Source organism: Magnolia sinica, chromosome 5, assembly GCF_029962835.1.
Source record: "Magnolia sinica isolate HGM2019 chromosome 5, MsV1, whole genome shotgun sequence".
Taxonomy (NCBI): Eukaryota; Viridiplantae; Streptophyta; class Magnoliopsida; order Magnoliales; family Magnoliaceae; genus Magnolia; species Magnolia sinica.
This window is the reverse complement of record NC_080577.1, coordinates 93171424-93190791: the sequence shown is the minus strand read 5'-3', so window position 1 is coordinate 93190791 and position 19368 is coordinate 93171424. Positions and strand designations below refer to the sequence as shown.

At 41.5% G+C, this 19368-nt stretch overlaps 1 protein-coding gene across 1 annotated transcript in view; it reads left to right on the top strand.

The window, feature by feature from the left end:
- Positions 1 to 19368, top strand: part of LOC131246315 (ribonuclease J-like) — an 84189-nt gene that overhangs the window by 47994 nt on the left and 16827 nt on the right. Inside the window, exons 11-12 of the mRNA XM_058246291.1 lie at positions 254 to 379; positions 9571 to 9684. Of these exons, the coding sequence (XP_058102274.1) occupies positions 254 to 379; positions 9571 to 9684 (240 nt within the window). The remainder of the gene's footprint in view (positions 1 to 253; positions 380 to 9570; positions 9685 to 19368) is intronic.

Genomic DNA, 19368 nt, shown 5'->3' with positions numbered 1-19368 from the left:
CATTTTTGGACCGGTTTTCTAGGTGAAATTACTCACTCATTTCCAAACAAGGGAAAAAATATAATAATTACTTATTTACAGCGATTTACCTGGATTATGGAAAACCAAACAGGCCCTTGTTGTGTCATCATTGCGCACTTCCTGTGATGCAATCATTTCATTGCATACTTCCTGTGAATTTTTTTGTTGAGATAGCCTGCTATCATCTTCAGTTGCATATAGTAGTTGAGTTGACCGTATCTTTCCTTTCTAGGTAATTCCTGGAAATGAGAACAGAGTGATGAAGATGTTGAACCGCATAACAGAGCTGGGTCCTACAATTGTAATGGGTAAGAATGAAGGGTTGCATACATCTGGCCATGCATATCGTGGGGAATTGGTAAGCCATGTATCTGTAAATTCTTTTATTTGGTAATTTAAATTGCAGCCATATTTGGTGGTGTTTGATAAATGACATAACCTTCAACAATTTAATCAATAAATCTGGATATATGCCTTGGAAAGCCAATATGATACTTGAATTGATTTGGATGACATTCTTGTTGGACAATTTTCTTCTGTTTAATACGTATCAAGATATGTTTACTAAATGCATTTCACAGAGCAATGTGTACTGTGTGTATTTGATGGGATTACAATAGTCTATGGAAATCACTATTAGGACTTTAGAAGTGAAAGTGTGATCATGTACTTTTAATTCCCCATCCTATTTTGCCATTTAAGTGGCTGAAGCCCAAGTATTTTGGGTGCATGGTTTTTGTATGTAAGGTGGAAGATTATTGACAATTCATCATGAGATCCACATGCTTGGAAGCTTTTATGTATAAGATTGAGATTAGAAAGTTAGATCTATCTGACATGCAATCAATGCTTTGTTGAAAAGGTGTTTCTGTAAGTAACATTATTATTATTATTATTTTTTTAGAAGCAACGAAAAGAGAAACATTAAAAGGAAAAGCAAACAGCAACAAAGCCAAAAGAGAGAAAGCAAAGAGCAGAACTGCTGAGGGAGCAGCGAGCTCCTAACAACCTAAAAAAGTAAAATCGACACTAGAGAAGTTCTTTACAGAAACAGCCCATTCTAAAATCATCCTTTTAGCCCTAGCCCCCACCGCAGCAGCAGATGCTGATCGGTTATTGAAACATCTTTCGTTCCTTTCTTGCCAAATAGCCCACCAGATAGCTAGGATGGTCATACGCCAGATCTGCAGGTTGATTTTTCCAAGAATGACCCCATTCCATGCCATCAACAGCTTTGCGGCGGAATCCGGAACGCACCAGGAGAGGGAAAAGAGCCCGCAGAAGTGTGAAAGAATGGAGGAAGTATAGGAGCAGTGAACCAACAAATGGTCCACAGTTTCCACCTTACACATGCAGCAGATGCAAACGTTCACGATCGGCATTCCTCTCTTAGCCAGATTATCAATTGTCAGAATTCTGTTCCGAGCCGCTAACCAGCCAAAGCATCTGATTTTAGGAGGGGCATGGTATTTCCAGACAAACGGGGTTACATTGCAGGGAGATCTATCTGCAGCGGAAAGGATGGTGTAGAGAGAGCTGACAGAGAATGTATCAGACTTCTCAAGAGGCCATGCAATACTATCAGGGTGCGAGGGAATGATCTTAGAGTTTGATATGAAGTCGAGCAGCGCAATGTACTCCTTCACCTCATCTTTAGTCAGATTTCGGGAGCAAGTGATGTTCCAAACAAAATCGGCAGACGTGAAGTAGCCACAACTGTTGGTGAGCACATTATGATTGGGGGACAGGCGGTAGATATGCCGAAAAGAGAGCTTGAGGGGCTGTTCTCCAACCCATAGATCTTCCTAGAAGCAGATAACTGTTCCATCGCCCAACACAAATCTACTGTTAGCAATGACAGGGTCTTTGGCCTTAAGGATACCTCTCCATATGTGGGACGCCTTGTAATACGAACTTTCTTTAGGCCACCAATTTCCTTGAGAAGCGCCATACTTACCTTTAACTATCGAATTCCAAAGGGAATCCTTTTCCCCCGCAAATCGCCCAGCCCATTTACCCAAAAGAGTGGAATTCATAAGCTTCAGAATCTTCACATTCGCTCCTCCCTCCTTAAAAACTTTGCACACTTGGGACCATTCAAGCAGATGAAACTTGCTCTGATTGTCTTTACCAAACCACAGGAAGTCTCTTCGCGTTTTCTCCATGGTATTAAGCACTGCCCGAGGGCATTTGAATATGGACATGAAGTAGAGAGGGAGACTGGAAAGAGCTGCTTTGATCAGAGTCAGCCTACCACCCAAAGACAGATACCGGCATTTCCAGGACGCCAGATACGAATGGAATTTACTGTTGACCCTATCCCACATGCTCTTCGGCGGGGATCCAACTGGAAGGGGCAGACCAACAAAATAGGTTGGGAACGAATCGATGCGGCAACCGAGAACATTAGCGAATTCTTGGAGAATCTGTTGTAGAACATTAACGCCAAGGAGTTTTGATTTATTTAGATTTACCCTAAGCCTGAAACCGCTTCAAAGCAGCGAAGAGCAATGAGAAGATGCTCAATTTTCTCATCTGAGGCTTCAGAGAATATTAAAGTATCATCAGCGAACTGAATATGAGTTAGGGGATCAGATAAACCAGGCATTGTAATGCCACGTAAGAGCCCTTGCTCTTGGCCTTTCTTCAACAGAAAAGATAGAGCCTCTTCCACTATAAGAAAAAGAAAAGGGGATAGAGGATCCCCTTGCCGTAAGCCTCTAGAACTCTTAAAAAAGCCAAAAGGCGATCCATTTAAGATAATGGAGAAGTGGGTTGATCCAATGCATGCTGCAATCCAGCTTATCCATTTGGCCCCAAAGCCCATCCGACAGAGCAAATAGTAGAGGAAGTCCCAGTCCAGATGATCGTAGGCTTTTACGACATCCAGTTTACAGAAAACCGCCATGTACTTCGACTTTTGACAGGTGTGCAGAACTTCATTAGCAATAAGGGCGCCATCCATGATCTGTTTACCTCTGATGAAGGCGTTCTGATTGTTGGAGATTAGGTTTCCAATAACTTTGGACAGACGAACAGATAAAACCTTAGCCAAAATTTTGTAGGGGCTCCCTGTTAGACTGATCGGCCTGTATTGGCTAAAGGAAGACACGCCTGCTGCTTTAGGAATGAGAGAAATGAAAGTGGCACCCAAACCTTTCGACAGTCTGGCTCTTGAATGAAATTCCTGAAGGAATTGGAGAACGTCTTGACGAACAACATCCTAGAAAGCATGATAGAAGCTGATCGGGAAGCCATCTGGGCCAGGAGACTTGTCCCCTCCCATGGCATTAACCGCTGCTTTAACCTCTTCCTCCGTGAATTGAGCTTCCAAGCTATTAACCTCGTCCGTTTGCAACTTATTGAAAGAAATGTTATCTAAGGTTGGTCGCACCCAGTTATCGGAAGAAAGGAGCTCTTGAAAATGGGACATAGCCAGATCTTGAATCTCCTTTCGATCTTCAATAATGTTGCCCTGATCAGAAATGTTGAGGATCACTTTAGCCCGGGAATGCATATTGGCCATTTGATGAAAAAATTTAGTATTTTTGTCCCCTTCTGCTATCCATTTGGCTCTTGATTTAATCCTCCAGGAAGCTTCGTCTTCCAGGGCTTTGTTAGAGAGCTCTTGAATGATGGAGATGCGCTTGGTCAAGACCTTCGACATCGGGGCTCCTTCAGACTTGACGTCAATGTTCTGAAGCTCAAGGTGTAGAGCTTTAATCTCAGCCTCCCTCTGATGATACTCCTCCTTGCGCCACTCCTTAAGCTTAGCCTTTAGAAGTTTGAGTTTATAGAGCAGCTTATGGCCGGCAAACCCGTTAACTTGAAAGGAAGACCACCAACCAATAATCTTTTGCCGAAGCCCAACAAAATGAAGCCAAGCGGAATTGAACCTGAAGGGTTTCGGACCCCAGTTAATGTCTTCAACGGACAGGATAATAGGGCAATGATCGGAAGTAGTTCGAGGCATGGCAATTTGTTTAGTAGATGGAAACGTCTCGAGCCATTCAGGAGAAACCAAGAATCTATCCAGACGGGATTGAATAGGGGACGCCTGACCATTGGTCCATGTGAAGCGTGACCCCAGGAGCGGCAAATTGATTAACTGTTATTGTTGGATCCAATCAAAAAATTAGAACATAGCAGCAGAAGGACGCCTTAATCTGGAATGATCCTCCGGAAAGCGCGTAACGTTGAAGTCTCCAACCACACAGGAAGGACTAGAGAAGGATTGTCTAGCCTGCGATAATTCAACCCAGAAATCTTCTCTAAGCGAAGGATTAGTGGGCCCATAAATCACATATAAAAGACACTGAATGGAAGTGAACTTATCTTGGAGAGTAACTGTCAAAGAGAAGATGCCTAAGGAGGAAGATATGAGTTCCAATTTAGAGGACTTCCAAGCAATGAGGATGCCACCCGAACTCCCAACCGCATCGACAGAGGGCCACTTCACGTCCTTGGCTTTCCATAGGGAAGATAAGAGATGATTTTTGAAAGAGGATACCTTCGTTTCCTGAAGACACAGAACATCAAGATTTTTTTTGCTGACCGTAGCCTTGATGAGGCTCCTTTTATGCTTGGAGCCTACCCCCCAAACGTTCCAAGAGTTTATCTTCATTGGGTCACTACACTGCCCTGATTGCCCTGTCTCCTTGATTTGGAAACCGCAGCTGAGATGAACCTAGGGCTGGCTTGGAGCCGTTGTAGTTCACGCGAGTTAGAACTCTTGATTAGATGTTTCACTGGAGAAGTTCGCTTCTCAATGGGTCGGCCCCTATTTTCTATGTGTTGAAATAAGGCAATATAGTCTTCCAATCTATCCCCGAAAGATAGCCCAAGGGATCTTCCCACCTTTCCAATGGCCTCCCGAATCTACCTTTTCTTCTGGATCTTGACCAAGAGCTTAGATCTGTTAGATTTGGAGATGGACGGCTTGATCAGAGGGTCGCCAATCATTTGTAGAGGTTCCGGCATAAGGAGATCCGTAGCCATATCATCTTGAAAGAGGGTAAGCGGGCCCATATCTAGTGCGTCGACAGACAGGAGGGAGGAAACCGAATGAGAATGGGGAGAAGGCGACCTAGAAAGGGTTTTAGACAAGGTACCGTGGGATAACAGGTGAGAATCGAAGAGACGATCTGAACCTGAAAACAAGCTCAAATCGTAGGGGGAGCGGGGGTGATGGATAAATGGGAATCAAAGGCTAAGGGAAGAGGCTGGGGGGTAACTACAACTGATAGGATAGGCGGGTTAGAGAGAGTGGGCCCGCTAGAAGGGATAAGCGGAAAGGATGTAGCTGGATGCACCATCTGTCCCAGAGTCCACGACGCGTCATCCTTACCTCCCTCCACGTGTTCGTGCAATTGAGATGTATTAGGCAAAATATCTTCCCAAGCGCTCTCCCCGATTTCCACCCGTCTCTCCAAAGCTTCCTCTCCATGCGCCACACGTCTTGTACTTAGTCTCGAGGATGGAGAGGCCATAATACCACCTGACATAGGGGTGAGAGAAGACCGGGGATAAGGATGAACACTTAGAGAAACCTTTGGACTCACGGACGAAGCCGCTAGATAATCGGCAGAAACATGGTTGCATGACATGTGAGAGCTGTCTAGCATGCCACGCGTCCCTCCATTTGATTCAGTCAGGGCGCTCGCCTGACGAGAAATTGATGATGGCGGCCGAGACGACTGTTCAGCTCCACGTGTCGATTGTCTGAGAAGGGAGTCGTCGTATCGCCTGCTGGCAGAGATGGGGTCGATAGTCCTCTGAGAAGGTGCTCCGCTGGAGCATGGATTTTGTGCACATCCCTATCGCGAACAATGAGCAGCCACCGTTTGTTCCGGCGAAGGATCCTCTCTAATTCTCCAGAGATCACCCCACTGAGGGAGCAGGTCGTCTCGCGTTTCCTTAATCACCGGGAAATCAAAAGAGCGATCATCAACTATGACCTTCATCGTCGAAGGAGGATCCGAACCCTTCTTTCTTTGAACACAAATTTTGATAACCCCTACTTCCTCTCCGAGTTTTGTCTTCATATCCAATTCAACATACGATCCCAAATAATCGGCCACTGCAATAAAAAAACTCATCGAACCACAGTTGTAATGGGACTCCCCATATTTGGAACCAGACAGTTTTGAAGCCAAACTCCGAGAATTCATCCCACCTCATCACCGTAGCCATCGGGCCACCGGAATGAAGTTGGCCAGCCATAATCACCATTTCAGAATTAATCCCGGGACAAACAGACACCCAGAGTTCATTATAACCTAACGGCTTGATCTTGTAATTACCCGGGTGAAATCCCGCTGTTTCTGCTATCCAGTCTTTCACCTGAGATATCGAGGCACCTTCTTTGCAAATAATCACCACCGAGTCTTTGAGATCATCTTTAGCCCTCTGGAAATGAGATTTATCAATAATAATGGGAACACCTATCTTAGAGGAGACAGGAGAAGTGACCGCGAGGTTGGGTAATGAGGTTGTGGGGTGGACGGGTGAGGAAGAGGATCGGGGAGGACAAGTCTGAGGGGACTGAAGAAGGACCTTGAAAGAGGCGGTCCCAGATTGGGGAGAAGGGCGCTGAGGGGCGGGGGGTGGTGGAGGTAAAAGATTAGGAAGAGGATGTGAAACAGATTTAGGCCGGTAGATCAAGGGGGGAGGGGGAGGGCGAGGCTTCTTGGTGCAAGCAGTGGGAGGCCCAAATCTAGCTCTTTGCACTAACAGCGGATTCCCTGCAAATCGAACTCCATGCAACATTGTCACTGCTCTTGCAAGTTCTGCCTCGGAAGACAAACGGACTAACGCAAATCCTCTATAAGCACCGGTCTTCCGATCTCTGGGCATGACCACATCCATGACTGCGCCGGCCCTACCAAATACCCTTTCAACATTAAGAGGGTACCATCCGGACGGAAAAGCTTTCACAAATAAGGTGGGAAAACGGACCCAATTTCTGGCCGGGGCCGCAATATAGGTTTTCTTCTGATGCTGAACCTCATGCCAGCCAGCTTCATGTCTTTCCACCAATTCACCTTCCTCCAAGTGACGATCTGTTCCTCGTGAGATATGCTAAGTTGAACCTAGGTCGGCGTCGCGGTCACTTCTGTCGAAGAGTCTCCCCAGAGACGCTTGTTAGTGTCTCGCTGTTTATCGCAAATTGTCTGGGCAGCACGATCCAAGAGTGATCGTCGTTCTGATTGGAGCAACTGCTCCCGCGGTTGTTTCCGATTACCTTCTAGCATTTCCGATTACCTTCTAGCATTTCCGAACCGCGGTTGTTTCTGATTACCTTCTAGCATAACCACAACATTGTCGATACCAATTGACAAAAAAAAATTGACTGGTATTAGATTACTTACCTTCTGTAAGTAACATTATATCTATTAGATTATTTGAAAAAAAATAAATTTGACTGGTATTCTTTAGTTTCTTACATTTGATTGGAGATCTAACAGTTGAGGTCTAATTGATCCCTCTTCCCAAGTTGGATGCTGAGGATTCTTTGGGTATTTGCGAATATTGGACTCATTTTTTATGGTTGGTATGGAAATAGGCATAAAGTTAAACTGTTTTTGAGGTTTTTTTGAGCATGTTCATTTGCTGGGGCATTTGGTGACCTCTATGACAAAGGGACTATGCTTATTTAAAACAACCATGATGGATCACATACCGAACCTTAACCTCTCTCTCTTCTCTTTTGGAGAAATCCTAGAAACTTGAAAGATTCTCCTCTAGACCCATGGTAGAGAAAAGTTAGGAGTGAAGAGCTAGGGGATTGGATGTGAGAGGCTCTAGGAGATCCATGGGCTTTGTTTCGCATTCCTATATTCATCTAATGTTTGACTAAACTCTTTCTTCGTTGATCATCTGTAGAGCACGAAAATCATAAGCATTGTTTCATTTTGTTGGACTTCTTCGGCCCAATTTTGACCAAAATATCCCTCGGACACCTGACCAGACCATAACCTCCCATCCTCCTACAAAATTATCCCTGACTAATCTTTGGTTGTTGAAATCACTATCCTTCCCTTAAAAAACTTTCGAATTTTGTATTTGCCAAATACTCCTCCATTTAAACCAAAACCTCTTGTAAACTTCATAGAAGCTATTCGTCCTAATTTTGCCTTATAGTACCACAATTCACCATTCTACCACCCAATTAACCATCCAGATTATGCTGCTTGTCAAGCAGTCAAAATCCCGTTTAACTTTTAGAAAAACCTCTCAGTTCCTATGAATTTAATATTAGAACCATTCGCAAGCTAAATAAAGAGAGACCACTCTCCCCCAAGAGAGAGGTCTTGATCTTGAAATCCCCAAAGTTGAGCCATCCCATGGAAAAATTCGAAGGAGAATCCAGAGAAAAAAAAAAAAGAAAAGAAAAGAAAAATCCCACAAGGCTAAGGAGTATGGCCCAACCTAATGGTTGTGCAAACCAACTCAGTAACCTTAGGGAAAGGAATTCCTTAAGAGTACTGACCACCATTTCCATGTGCATTAAAGACCCTTGATGAGACAAGACCCTCTGGTGTGGATTTAAGGAACAAGTTCAAGAAGAGGAGATAATGGCAGCCAATCCACTATCTCCTCCATTTCTCTTTCTTTTGTTCTTCTGAATTCCCTTTTAAAGAAAACTCTGCAGAAATTCCATTTCTGGGATTTCACTTCCCACTAGAAATAAAGACTATGCTTTTTTGCATGAGTGGGGTCCATGGGGAAGGATGCCTGACACCTTCCTTCCCCCATCTCCATGGCCCTTATATGGAATTGCTAGTTTTAGACCTTGTCAGCAAGGTGTTCTATAACGGTAACGGTGGCCATAACGGCCACCACTGTTACTTTTACGATACGAGGCATAACAGCTGTTATGGCCCCATAACGACCATTACGGTCTCTCTTATTTATTTATTGGAAAAACCCTTGAAAAACATGTATCTGCCCTGTAATGTTGATTAAAAAGTATGAAAAACCTGTATTTGTCCCGTAATGGACAATTATGGGGCTATTATGGCCTTTATAGGAGACGTAATGTGCCGTTAACGGCAATTACGGGTCATTTTTTTCCATAACGGTTGTTACGGCCGTTACGACCCCGTAACGTGTAACGGTTGCCACCGGTACCTTTACGTAACGGCCTTTACGGCACACCATGCTTGTCAGTCCCAATTTTAAAAAATCACATGCTTTCGAAAAATTAGGATCATAGGTTCCTCTGTCTTTAATTTCTGTCAAAATCAGTTAGTGGCAATTCCCTAGCCTTTGCCTGCTACCCTCAGTTGTGATTGCTAGTTAATCTACATTATCATATTTAAGTTGCTTGAAAAGATCCTTGGCTTTCGGAATTTTTGAAAATTTATAGTTTTTGCTTCTACCTCTCAGAAAATCCAACAATAAATATATAGGTTCTGTTGCATGGTTGGTTCTATAGGTTTGGTGTCTTCTTTTACGTTTCTTTTTTTCTTCCGAACATGCATATATTGATCTTTGTTACCGTTCTATGTGATGACAGCTTCCTAAAAACTATATTTATTCTTGAAGGAGGAAGTACTTAATATTGTGAAGCCACAACATTTTTTACCCATCCATGGAGAACTTTTGTTCTTGAAAGAGCATGAACTACTTGGGAAGTCAACCGGCATCCATCACACCACTGTGAGTTATTTGCTTTTCTGTTGTTTCTAAAACTTGTGTTCAATATCTAAATGTTTTTACTATTCCTTTTCTTTTATTACATGTGTTTAACCTTTTTGAAAACTAGTTTACATGCAAAATCTTGCACATGAATGTTCTAAATTGAATATGTTTTCTTTTACCTTTTTATGTCGAAGCGGATATTATTATTATTATTATTTTTTTTATGGCTTTCCGAAAGTTAGATATTTATATATAACTATGGAGGGATGTTTTAGAATCTAAAGGTTTTAAAATTAATCAGACTAAAATAAAGTATTTGGAATGCAATTTTAGTAACAATAGGAGTGGCAACAAGGAATTAATTAAGATTGCTGACCAAGAAGTACCCCAAATGGCCGTTTTCATTATCTTGGGTTCATGTAGACCAAAGGTTTAGAAGTTGTCTGGTTTATATATAAGGGCTGAATTTTGTTCGTGAATGTAGATCTAAGGGTACTAGGGGCTCCTACGGTTTAGATATGGGGGCGTATAGGGGCTTACTTGGGGTATGTAACTTGGAGTGGGGTGGAGGGAGATTGGTTGGGCTGAATTTTTAGGTGAAACAATAGATCTAGGAGTTTTGAGCAGGGGCCCAGCTCAACATGACTCGGGTATGGCCGTGTGGGTGTAGCTTAACGGGTGTGGGTTTGGGTTTTTGTTTTTTTGAACCCGATTAATAAATGGGGCTTGTGGATATACCCATTTCATACCCCAAGCTCACCGGAACCCGATTATTATATAAGTAAATAATAAATAAAGAATATCTGTATACATATTCCATGTATTAAAATAGTGGATCGTCCATATCAGACCTATCTATTTTGACATAGACATGTGACCCACCGGAGGTGTAAAATTGTTTGTGGTACAAGTTCCAATTCGTAGGACCCATGTAGAATTATTTATGGCATTTGATACACAGACACTAAAAAATTGTATACATGGCAGACTATCTCAAATTAAACTGACTAGATTGTGGAAATCACTATCGCTAAGTAACAATCCCAAAATCAATTTGGTTTAAACAATCCTAATTTCCCATTCATTGACATTTTTTTTTTTTAAAAAAATTTTATTGAGATGCAGTACAAAATGGGGCCCAAGTTTATTTCATCCATAACCATCGAAATGCTTATAATCATGGCCCGTGATAAACCAGATTTCCGTGGCTTTGCTCGGGGATCTTTGTATTCGATTTGGTGGACAACATTTGCATTTGTTTGTAGGCCCCACGAGTCTACTATCCAATTTGCTTTGCTTTAGTTGCTTGCTTGAGTTTTGAGGTATTTTGGTATTTTACATTATATTAGTTTGAGAGGTTAATATTTTGGTATTTTTACATTATAATAGTTTTTAGTTGAGATTTTAGTATTTTTCCATTATATTAGTTTGTGTGGTTGAGATTAGAAGTTAGAAAAGATTATGAAGGGTTTAAATTGATTACAATTAGGTGTTTAGTATAGATGCCCTCTTTGTAGTGTAATTTTTCAGTTTTTGATGAAATAAGTAAAAAGTTCTCTTTTAGTAAAGGAAGAAGAAGGTGGATTCTCTTTCTATTTCTTGATATTGAAGTTGGGTTTGATCTTTGGAGGATTCTATTATTCTATACTCAATTTGCTCACCTGATTCAAAGTCATTGACTTTTGCAAGCTATGGCGTGGATTCGGCGCGTACTCGACTACATCAAGTGGTAGTAGAGCAAGTAGTGATCTCGGTGCCATTTTGTTATAACTACCTTGTCTTGCTGGCACAGATCTTTGTGATTCCCAACCGCCCAATCCATCTGTTGCCATCTACTACCAAAATGCTACGATGTTTAAAAAAAGCAGTTAAATCCATCCCCTCCATCTTCCACAATTAACCACCCTTGAGACGTTTCCCATCTAAGTCATTCATCAACTCGATTGGCTTCCTGAGATCGAGATCACAAAGAAAAGATTATTGTTAACACTTGGCACAAGTTGAGGAGATTGAATTTAAGAAAATTGTGGTTAAGTGTCTAGTATAAGAAATTGAAGGGATGGTGCAATGTTGGCAATGCAATGCCTAGATCTCAAAGCGGACACCTGCTATGTGTAATGAAGAACGTAGCCCCATTATAGTCCCATGTCACCTATGATTTAGACCAAATCTTTGATCTTAAAGATGTGCCTAGTCACTATGGGGGATCTCTTGATCTCAACAAATGACCCATATTCGACGAGGAACTCGAAGAGATCAACACGATCACTACCAACCATTGTTGCATGGACATTATCAACATCAATATCCACCATCACTTTTTCATCATTATAGACAATCCACTACCACCACCATTGCATCATATGCATCCATCATTTGATGACCACGCCAAGTACATTAGAGTCATTCACGAAGCGCTTGAGGAGCGCTCGCATTTGCTCCATTCAATTAATGTTAGGTGGTACGAATCTGACGTTTGATGTGCATTGCATGTTGTTTGAGGACTCCCAAAGAAACAAACCTCAAGGGAGAGTTTCTTTCAACTTGAGGGTTTTGATGCAACTCGCATCGAGGCCATGTCATCTCCATCGTTGATCTTTAGACGGTCTATGATCTTACCATTCAAAGGTTGTGTTTTCGACACATCGCATGGGGATCAATATTACTATTCCAGGAGAACCACTATTTGAACTGTCTTGATTAGGTTAAGGATAGAATTTTGATGGTTCGCCAAAGATCCACACCTTTGATCTTTGAGGATCACATCAATTGCCAACTACGGGTCCCACGTTCGACGTAGAATATCTAGACCATTCCATGGATAAATTCGATGGTCTGGATTGTTTTGACATTTTGGCTCACTTGGACCCATCAAATGTGGCAGTAGAGATCATTTTGAGTTGGGCTATGATCTTACACACCTTGGGATCTGATTTAGTCCCAACGTTCTATACATAATAATGGACTCCATGGCCCGGCTAACTATCTAGATCCCATATTGAACCTGCTGTCCACTTTTGGGGGACCAAATGGTGTCGAAATGATATGAAATTGATCTTGTTTGAAAGCTTATTGATTCAACTTTCCAATGAGCCGAAGAACGCACAATCCTGATATCATATGGGTGAGATATGATTGAGTGAAGTGCTGTCCGAGCTCTGTGCATCCAAAAATTCATACTCAAGTTGCATCTAGTTTGTGGCTATGGGTCATATATACATGTGATTTCTCCTCTCAAATTCCAGTTCTTTTGAAGGTTTTTAGGGCACATAGCAAATGTGAAGAGGTGGAGAGAGGTTGTGGGCCCCATGAGGAGCCAAAACCTCCAAAGAGTGGGAGTTATCATGGTGTACTGTAATGGCCGTTATAGGGCCGTAATGACCGTTACATAACGGTAATGGAGGCATCCGTTACACGTTATGGGCCATAATGGATGGCCATTACCCAAAAAATGACCCGTAACAGTCCCACAATGGCCTCGTAATGGCTTGTAACAGTCCGTTATGAAGCCGATGCTTTTTTAAAAGGAAAAAAGAAAACCTTAATGGCTGTTACAGCCCGTATTGCAGCAGTAATGGCTTTTGGCTTTTGCAACCATTGTCACCGTTATAGAATACCTTGGGAATTATGCACAAAGCAGCGCAAGTTCTTTTCGTTTTTCCCCCCTTAACTCTTAGTTTCTTTATTGTCATTGGTCCTTAGGAAGTTAGATTTGATTAGTCTAAACTCCTGTTTAAGTATGAGAAGGATTAGAAATGTAATTTTGTTCGGTGTTTGATAAAAGGGAGCCTCATAAATGTGGATGGCCATGGTTTTGAGTTTAGGAAAATTATTTTCTCTTTGTGAAAGAGGATAGAGGGCTTTATACATATTGGATTTTTTGTTTTTGGTTTTCCCATTGTTGAGTCTATCACAGGGTAACTGTACAACCTTGGCCAATATGATTTGATGCTGAGTTGCTTGCCAAATCGCAGTATCATTTATCAATAGGCAGTGTTTTAAATATCGATGATATCGGCCGATATATCCCACAATATATCTTGTATCCCACCTGTTCGATATGAAACGTGGAAGTAGTGGGATATATACCACATGTTCGATCTAGTGAGCATTTTTTATTTCTGATAATTTTTTCCTGTAAATTATGTTAAATTGGTGTCAAATTGTTTGCATGAAAAATCATGGATTGGGAGCTTCAATTTTGAGATTTGGAAGAGAAGGATCAAGTTGTGGAAAATTGAAAAAAATAAAAAAATTTCCAATTTCTCGCAAAGCGGTTGCAATCTTTGTGTCCAAACATAAAATCAAACATGTAACCTGATCTAGTGATTCTTCTTTTGCTTTTGAATGTATTGCTTGTGTTTCCACACGTCTTCTTACATTTATAAATTATATGAATATACTTGCATCAATTCAATTGGACAACGCATAGATTAAGACTCCATACAAAGAAAACCTATTATTTGCACTTGTTTTTTTTTTTTTGTAATGTTTTGATTTGTAAGTATGTATTTATATATTTTTTAACAATCATTGAAATTCCATTGAAAAATTCGACCAATTTCCAATGTTTCCAACAAGAGCGATACATTATGTGATAGAACCGATATATCCGATGCGATAATCGATACATATCTATATCCCAAGGGTGCGATACACAACGTGATACCGATATTTCGAACACTGTCAATAGGTGAGCACCAGCATTGTTCTTTGCCATCATTAAGGACACCCACCTATTGTCTCAATGATAGGAACAATCGTCCTTTGAGAGAGGGAGAGAGAGAGAGAGAGAGAGAGAGAGAGAGATATTTGGGTTTTTGTATTATTAGTGGGGTTGTATGGTTCATGTCAGGCCCCAAAACTGGTTTCTGATGCCCATTCGCTGTAACCTGAATCCAAAGCTAACAACCTCCATGGTACCGAGAGAGAGAGAGAGAGAGAGAGAGAGAGAGAGAGAGATCATTGGGTTTTTGTATTATTAGTGGGGTTGTACGGTTCATGTCACGCCCCAAAACTGGTTTCTGATGCCCATTTGCTGTAACCTGAATCCGAAGCTAAGAAACTCCATGGTACCTTGATTTCGGCTCCTATCTCCCATATGCCAACGAGGATATCACAAAGAAAATTTAGGGAAAACTTAAATAACTGAGCATACCTAAAAGAACTCCACAAGCAACGTACATCTCCATTTAACAATAGTTCAAGGTACAAAGTTGAAAAAGTAAATACATGATATAACAAAAATTTAAAAGATCAGTAGTGCACTCTAGCCTCAATATTGTTGATATGCTATAGCATAACCTGTAGCGTAAACAAACGCACGTAAGCTTCCTACGAAGCCTAGTAGAATGCTTTTGTGCATGCTTAATGTATATGTCAGATATATCACATCAATATCAATATCAATATCAAAGTAAGCAACAAAGATGGAGAGCCAATTATGCCAATGTCCATGCGTGCAACTAGGCATAGCAAGGCTATGCATGTATGCTACCCGAAGGCCAACCGGGCCGAATGTCTTATGCAACCATGCGATTCGATCATGCCAATCCCATGCCAATCCTAATGTCTAATCCACATCTCAGTCCGGTTCTCATCTAGAATCATCGCGATCTAATACACAGCCATTGGTCCATAGTGCCAAACCATTGCAATAGTTAGAGACTTCACTACTTGCCTCGGTGGTGGAAGGCTGATTCCCATGTCAAATCCCACCTGACATGCCAGTAGCAGACCCATTTCCGGACTGGTCATACTGGACCTTAATCGCCACTCCACACTCTAGGTAGGTGGGGCCATACCCCTTTCTAACCGACCACGCAACAGGGGTAGACGCGACATACTGGTATTCTGCACTCGTGCGCTCATGTATCCACTCAGTCTCGGCATTGGAACATCATACGACCATAAGGTTTAGGGCCTTTCACCCATGGGCATCTTGCGTGCCCAATATGCTTAGAATAAATTTCCGATGTCCATACTTGTATACACCAACCATGACAGAGCCATGAAGGCTATAACCCTAATGTTGCTAGGGTGTATGCTACAACCTTGATGTTGCTAGGGTGTATGCTACAACCTTGATGTTGCTAGGGTGTATATGCGAGTGCCTCACGAAAATGTGTGAATGCATGAGTCCATAATCCGAATCATGCAATCATATGTGCATGTATGCAAGGCGGCCCCGTCTCATATGTGCTGCTGAAAGGCCCTAAACCTCCCTCTTTGATTTTCAACCAAATAGGGTTAACGCATGTTCCCGATCATGTGATGGAATATGTGCATTTTGATGATTATAAATGGATGCGACATTTTTTTATGGTAGAGGACGTTTAATATGATGGTCACCTATGCCACTGATTGTTTACATATTTTTGATAGATTCGATTAGAGAGGCCTTAGACCTAATGCACTGTTGGTAGATCTGATTTGAGAAAGTGCTTGGATCTTTGCCTATTGCTATTAGAAATGTGGTGATTGGGGTTGGTCATTGTTGACATAATTGGGAATTTGAGACGGGGAGCATTCAAGTTCTGACTATTATGCTAAGATGTGTGGTTTGTGGCAGGACTTATCTTTCCTGGATAATCTCCAGTTTACTTGTACCACAGATGCAGAGGCATATAAACGAAGTATTAAGAAAAGGATATTCAATTTGTTTGTGGGTCTTAGTTTTGAATTTGAACGAGTGCAGGCCTAGATTCTTGGTTCCCCTACTGTACCTTCCCCAAGTAGTGTGTATGCTTTGCTTTTACGAGGTGAGTGGCATCGTACAACTATGATTTCAACTCAAAACCTGCTCTTATGATTGGATTTAGAAATTATGATAATACTGATAGTGGAAGAGGTAGAGCTATTGGATGGGGAGGTCAGAATGTTGGCCGTGGTCGCGGTCATGGTGCGACCATTTGTGTACTTGTTATGGTCGTTATGGCCATGCAGTTGATTATTGTTGGGTGCTCCATGGTAAACCACCTCAAGGCCGTGCTACTAATTCAACCACTGTAAAACTATAAAGATTTTCTACGTATTGTTGGCAAGGTGGCTCCTATGGCGACATCATTTGTAGTTTAACCAGCTAGGGTTGTAGTTCATCATTCAAAAAGTGAGTATGATGCTTTATTAAGGGGTGCCATACATGATAAGGCCTCTCCATCTACATATTTGGCTCAAAAAGGTAATACATTCTCTGCCCTTCACATTGCTCTTGCGTCCAACCCTTAGATAATTGATTCTAAGGCTACGAATCATATGATAGGTACATCTGTCTTCCTATAGTTCACCACAAAGCAAGTTCCTTTGAACTTAGGCATTGACTGTATTCATACTTGTTTGCCCATTTATTTTGATCCATATTTAGATCCGTCGATGGATCTATCTCTTGCTATTAGGAAAGCTAAAAGACAATGTAATAATCCTTTTCAAAAATTTGCCTCATATCATTCTTTCTCGTAAACACAGATCCCTTATTCCTACCCTTGAGTGTTCTTCTTCTACTATACCAAAGAATTATAAGGATGTTCTTACTTCTCCTCTATGGCATCAAGCCATTGAGGAAGAGATGGCTGCTCTTGAGAAGAATCATACATCTGAGATGACTACTTTACCTATTGGAAAGACTCATGTGGGTTGTCACGAGGTATATGCCTTAAATACTACCCTGATAGTAGTATAACTAGTAGAGGTGTACACGAACCGAGCTAGCTCGGTTATCTCGCTTAACTCGACTCGAAAAAGCTCGAATCGACTTGGTTCGAAGCTGAGTTCGAGCCGAGTCGAGCTGATTTTTTGAGCTCGAAAATGAGTTCGAGCTGGCCCCAGCTCGACTCGACTTGGATCAAACCTAGCTCGAATCGAACTCAGATCGAACTAGTTCGGTGACTCGGTTATTTTGATATTGATGTTGCTCACCAAGTGTTTGATGAAATGACTCAACGAGGTGTGGCTAGTGGCAAGGAAGGTATTGGGAAATTCTACCCATGGTAACTTACACAGTCAATCCATCTGGAAGCTATCTTCTCCTGCACCATATTACACAACTAGTTGGGAAGGAACGAATGGATATTCAACACGTATTTGGCGATCCAAACAATCGAGTCAGTAAATGAATCTTGCAACTCTCTATCATAGAAATTAGCCATCTCCAATGCTGGCAACAACAAAACTTCCTCCACCCTCTTTCTTGGTTTTTATGTTGCTTAGAAGGTGTTTGATAAAATACCTGTAAAACCATTACTGTTGTTTTACAAACAGTGGGATTTTGAAGGTGCAGTCTAGGTGTTTGTGGAAATGTTGTAAAGGTGAACTCGGCTCGATCTTGGCTCAAACTGGCCCGAGCTGCTGACTGAACCAAACCGAGCTGGCCAGTCAGGCTCGAGGACCGAGCCGAGCCGAGTTCAAGCTGAGGTCAGCTAGTGGCCGAGCCGAGTCGAGCTGAGGCCAGCTCGACTTAGTTCGACTCGATGTACACCCCTAATAGCTAGATATAAAGCTCTCCTCATTGTTAAAATAAACTCAATTCGTGTTATTATTTCTCTTGCTGCTAATCTAAATTTTCTATTGCACTAGTTTGATGTTAAGAATGCCTTCTTAAATGGTGATTTGAATGATGGAATTCATATGCTTCCTCATCTGAGTTTTGCTCGAAAGGGGGTGAAAAAGAATGCATTGGAGGGGATTCAGGAGAAGTAGACCTAGATGGTCCAGGTATGTGCAACGGAGACCAAGAACTCCACTGCTTAGAATGTGCGAGTTGGTCCAAGTTGAAGGCTCTAAAGGGCAAGAGAAAGGCTGAAAAGGACGCGATTGAAGGTACCAAGAAAAGACTTGATGACTGATGGCCTAACTAAAGTTATGGCCCTTGATAGAGTGGAATGGCGGAAAAGGATTCATGTATCTGACCCCAATTTCCTGGGATAAAGCTTAGATGATGATGATGATTTTAAGAAAATGTTGAAACGAAAACATAAATATATAAGATTCAGGAAAAGATTACTTTTCATTAGGCTAATTTGGGAAATGAAAAGCAGCGTTAGTTGAAAAAGAAAACATAAATGTATGAGATTCAAGAAAAGATTACTTTTCAGAAGGTTAATTTGGGAAATGAAGGAGCTGCTTTTAGAAATATATTATTTTGAGATGTTATTGGGGTCATTCTGGAATCAACGTTATCGTTCACGAAAATTCTGGAATCAACGTTATCGTTCACGAAAATTCTGGAATCAAGTCTTTAAACTGTTCAAGAAAGTCCAGGAATATTTTAGTGAAATGAAAATAATCTCATAGGAGTTAGAAAAGATTAGACTGTTAATAAGGCAAATTTTAAAACCAGAGATCCTTAATTGCTCATTATCCCTACATAAAGGTGAAGATCAAGGGAGATATTGTGCTGAAGATGGAAATGGTATGGGGAGATCATAGAAGGAATTATTGGGTTTAGTTGTGACTTTAAAAGGTTGACATCATTTCAGTAGAATAGGTTTCATTATGATGATATTTTTCTGCCTAATAGGTTTAGACTAATTTCTTTTGTAGCTTTGGCATCTAAATAGAATATATTTCATTATAATGTCATACTTTTTCTCCACTGTTTGCATTGTGAACCCTTGGGTCACATTGCTAAAGCTTGCAAACAACTGTTTTGATTGTACTCTACTAATGATGCAAACATTGTTGATCCGGTTTTTGAAAGAGACGTGT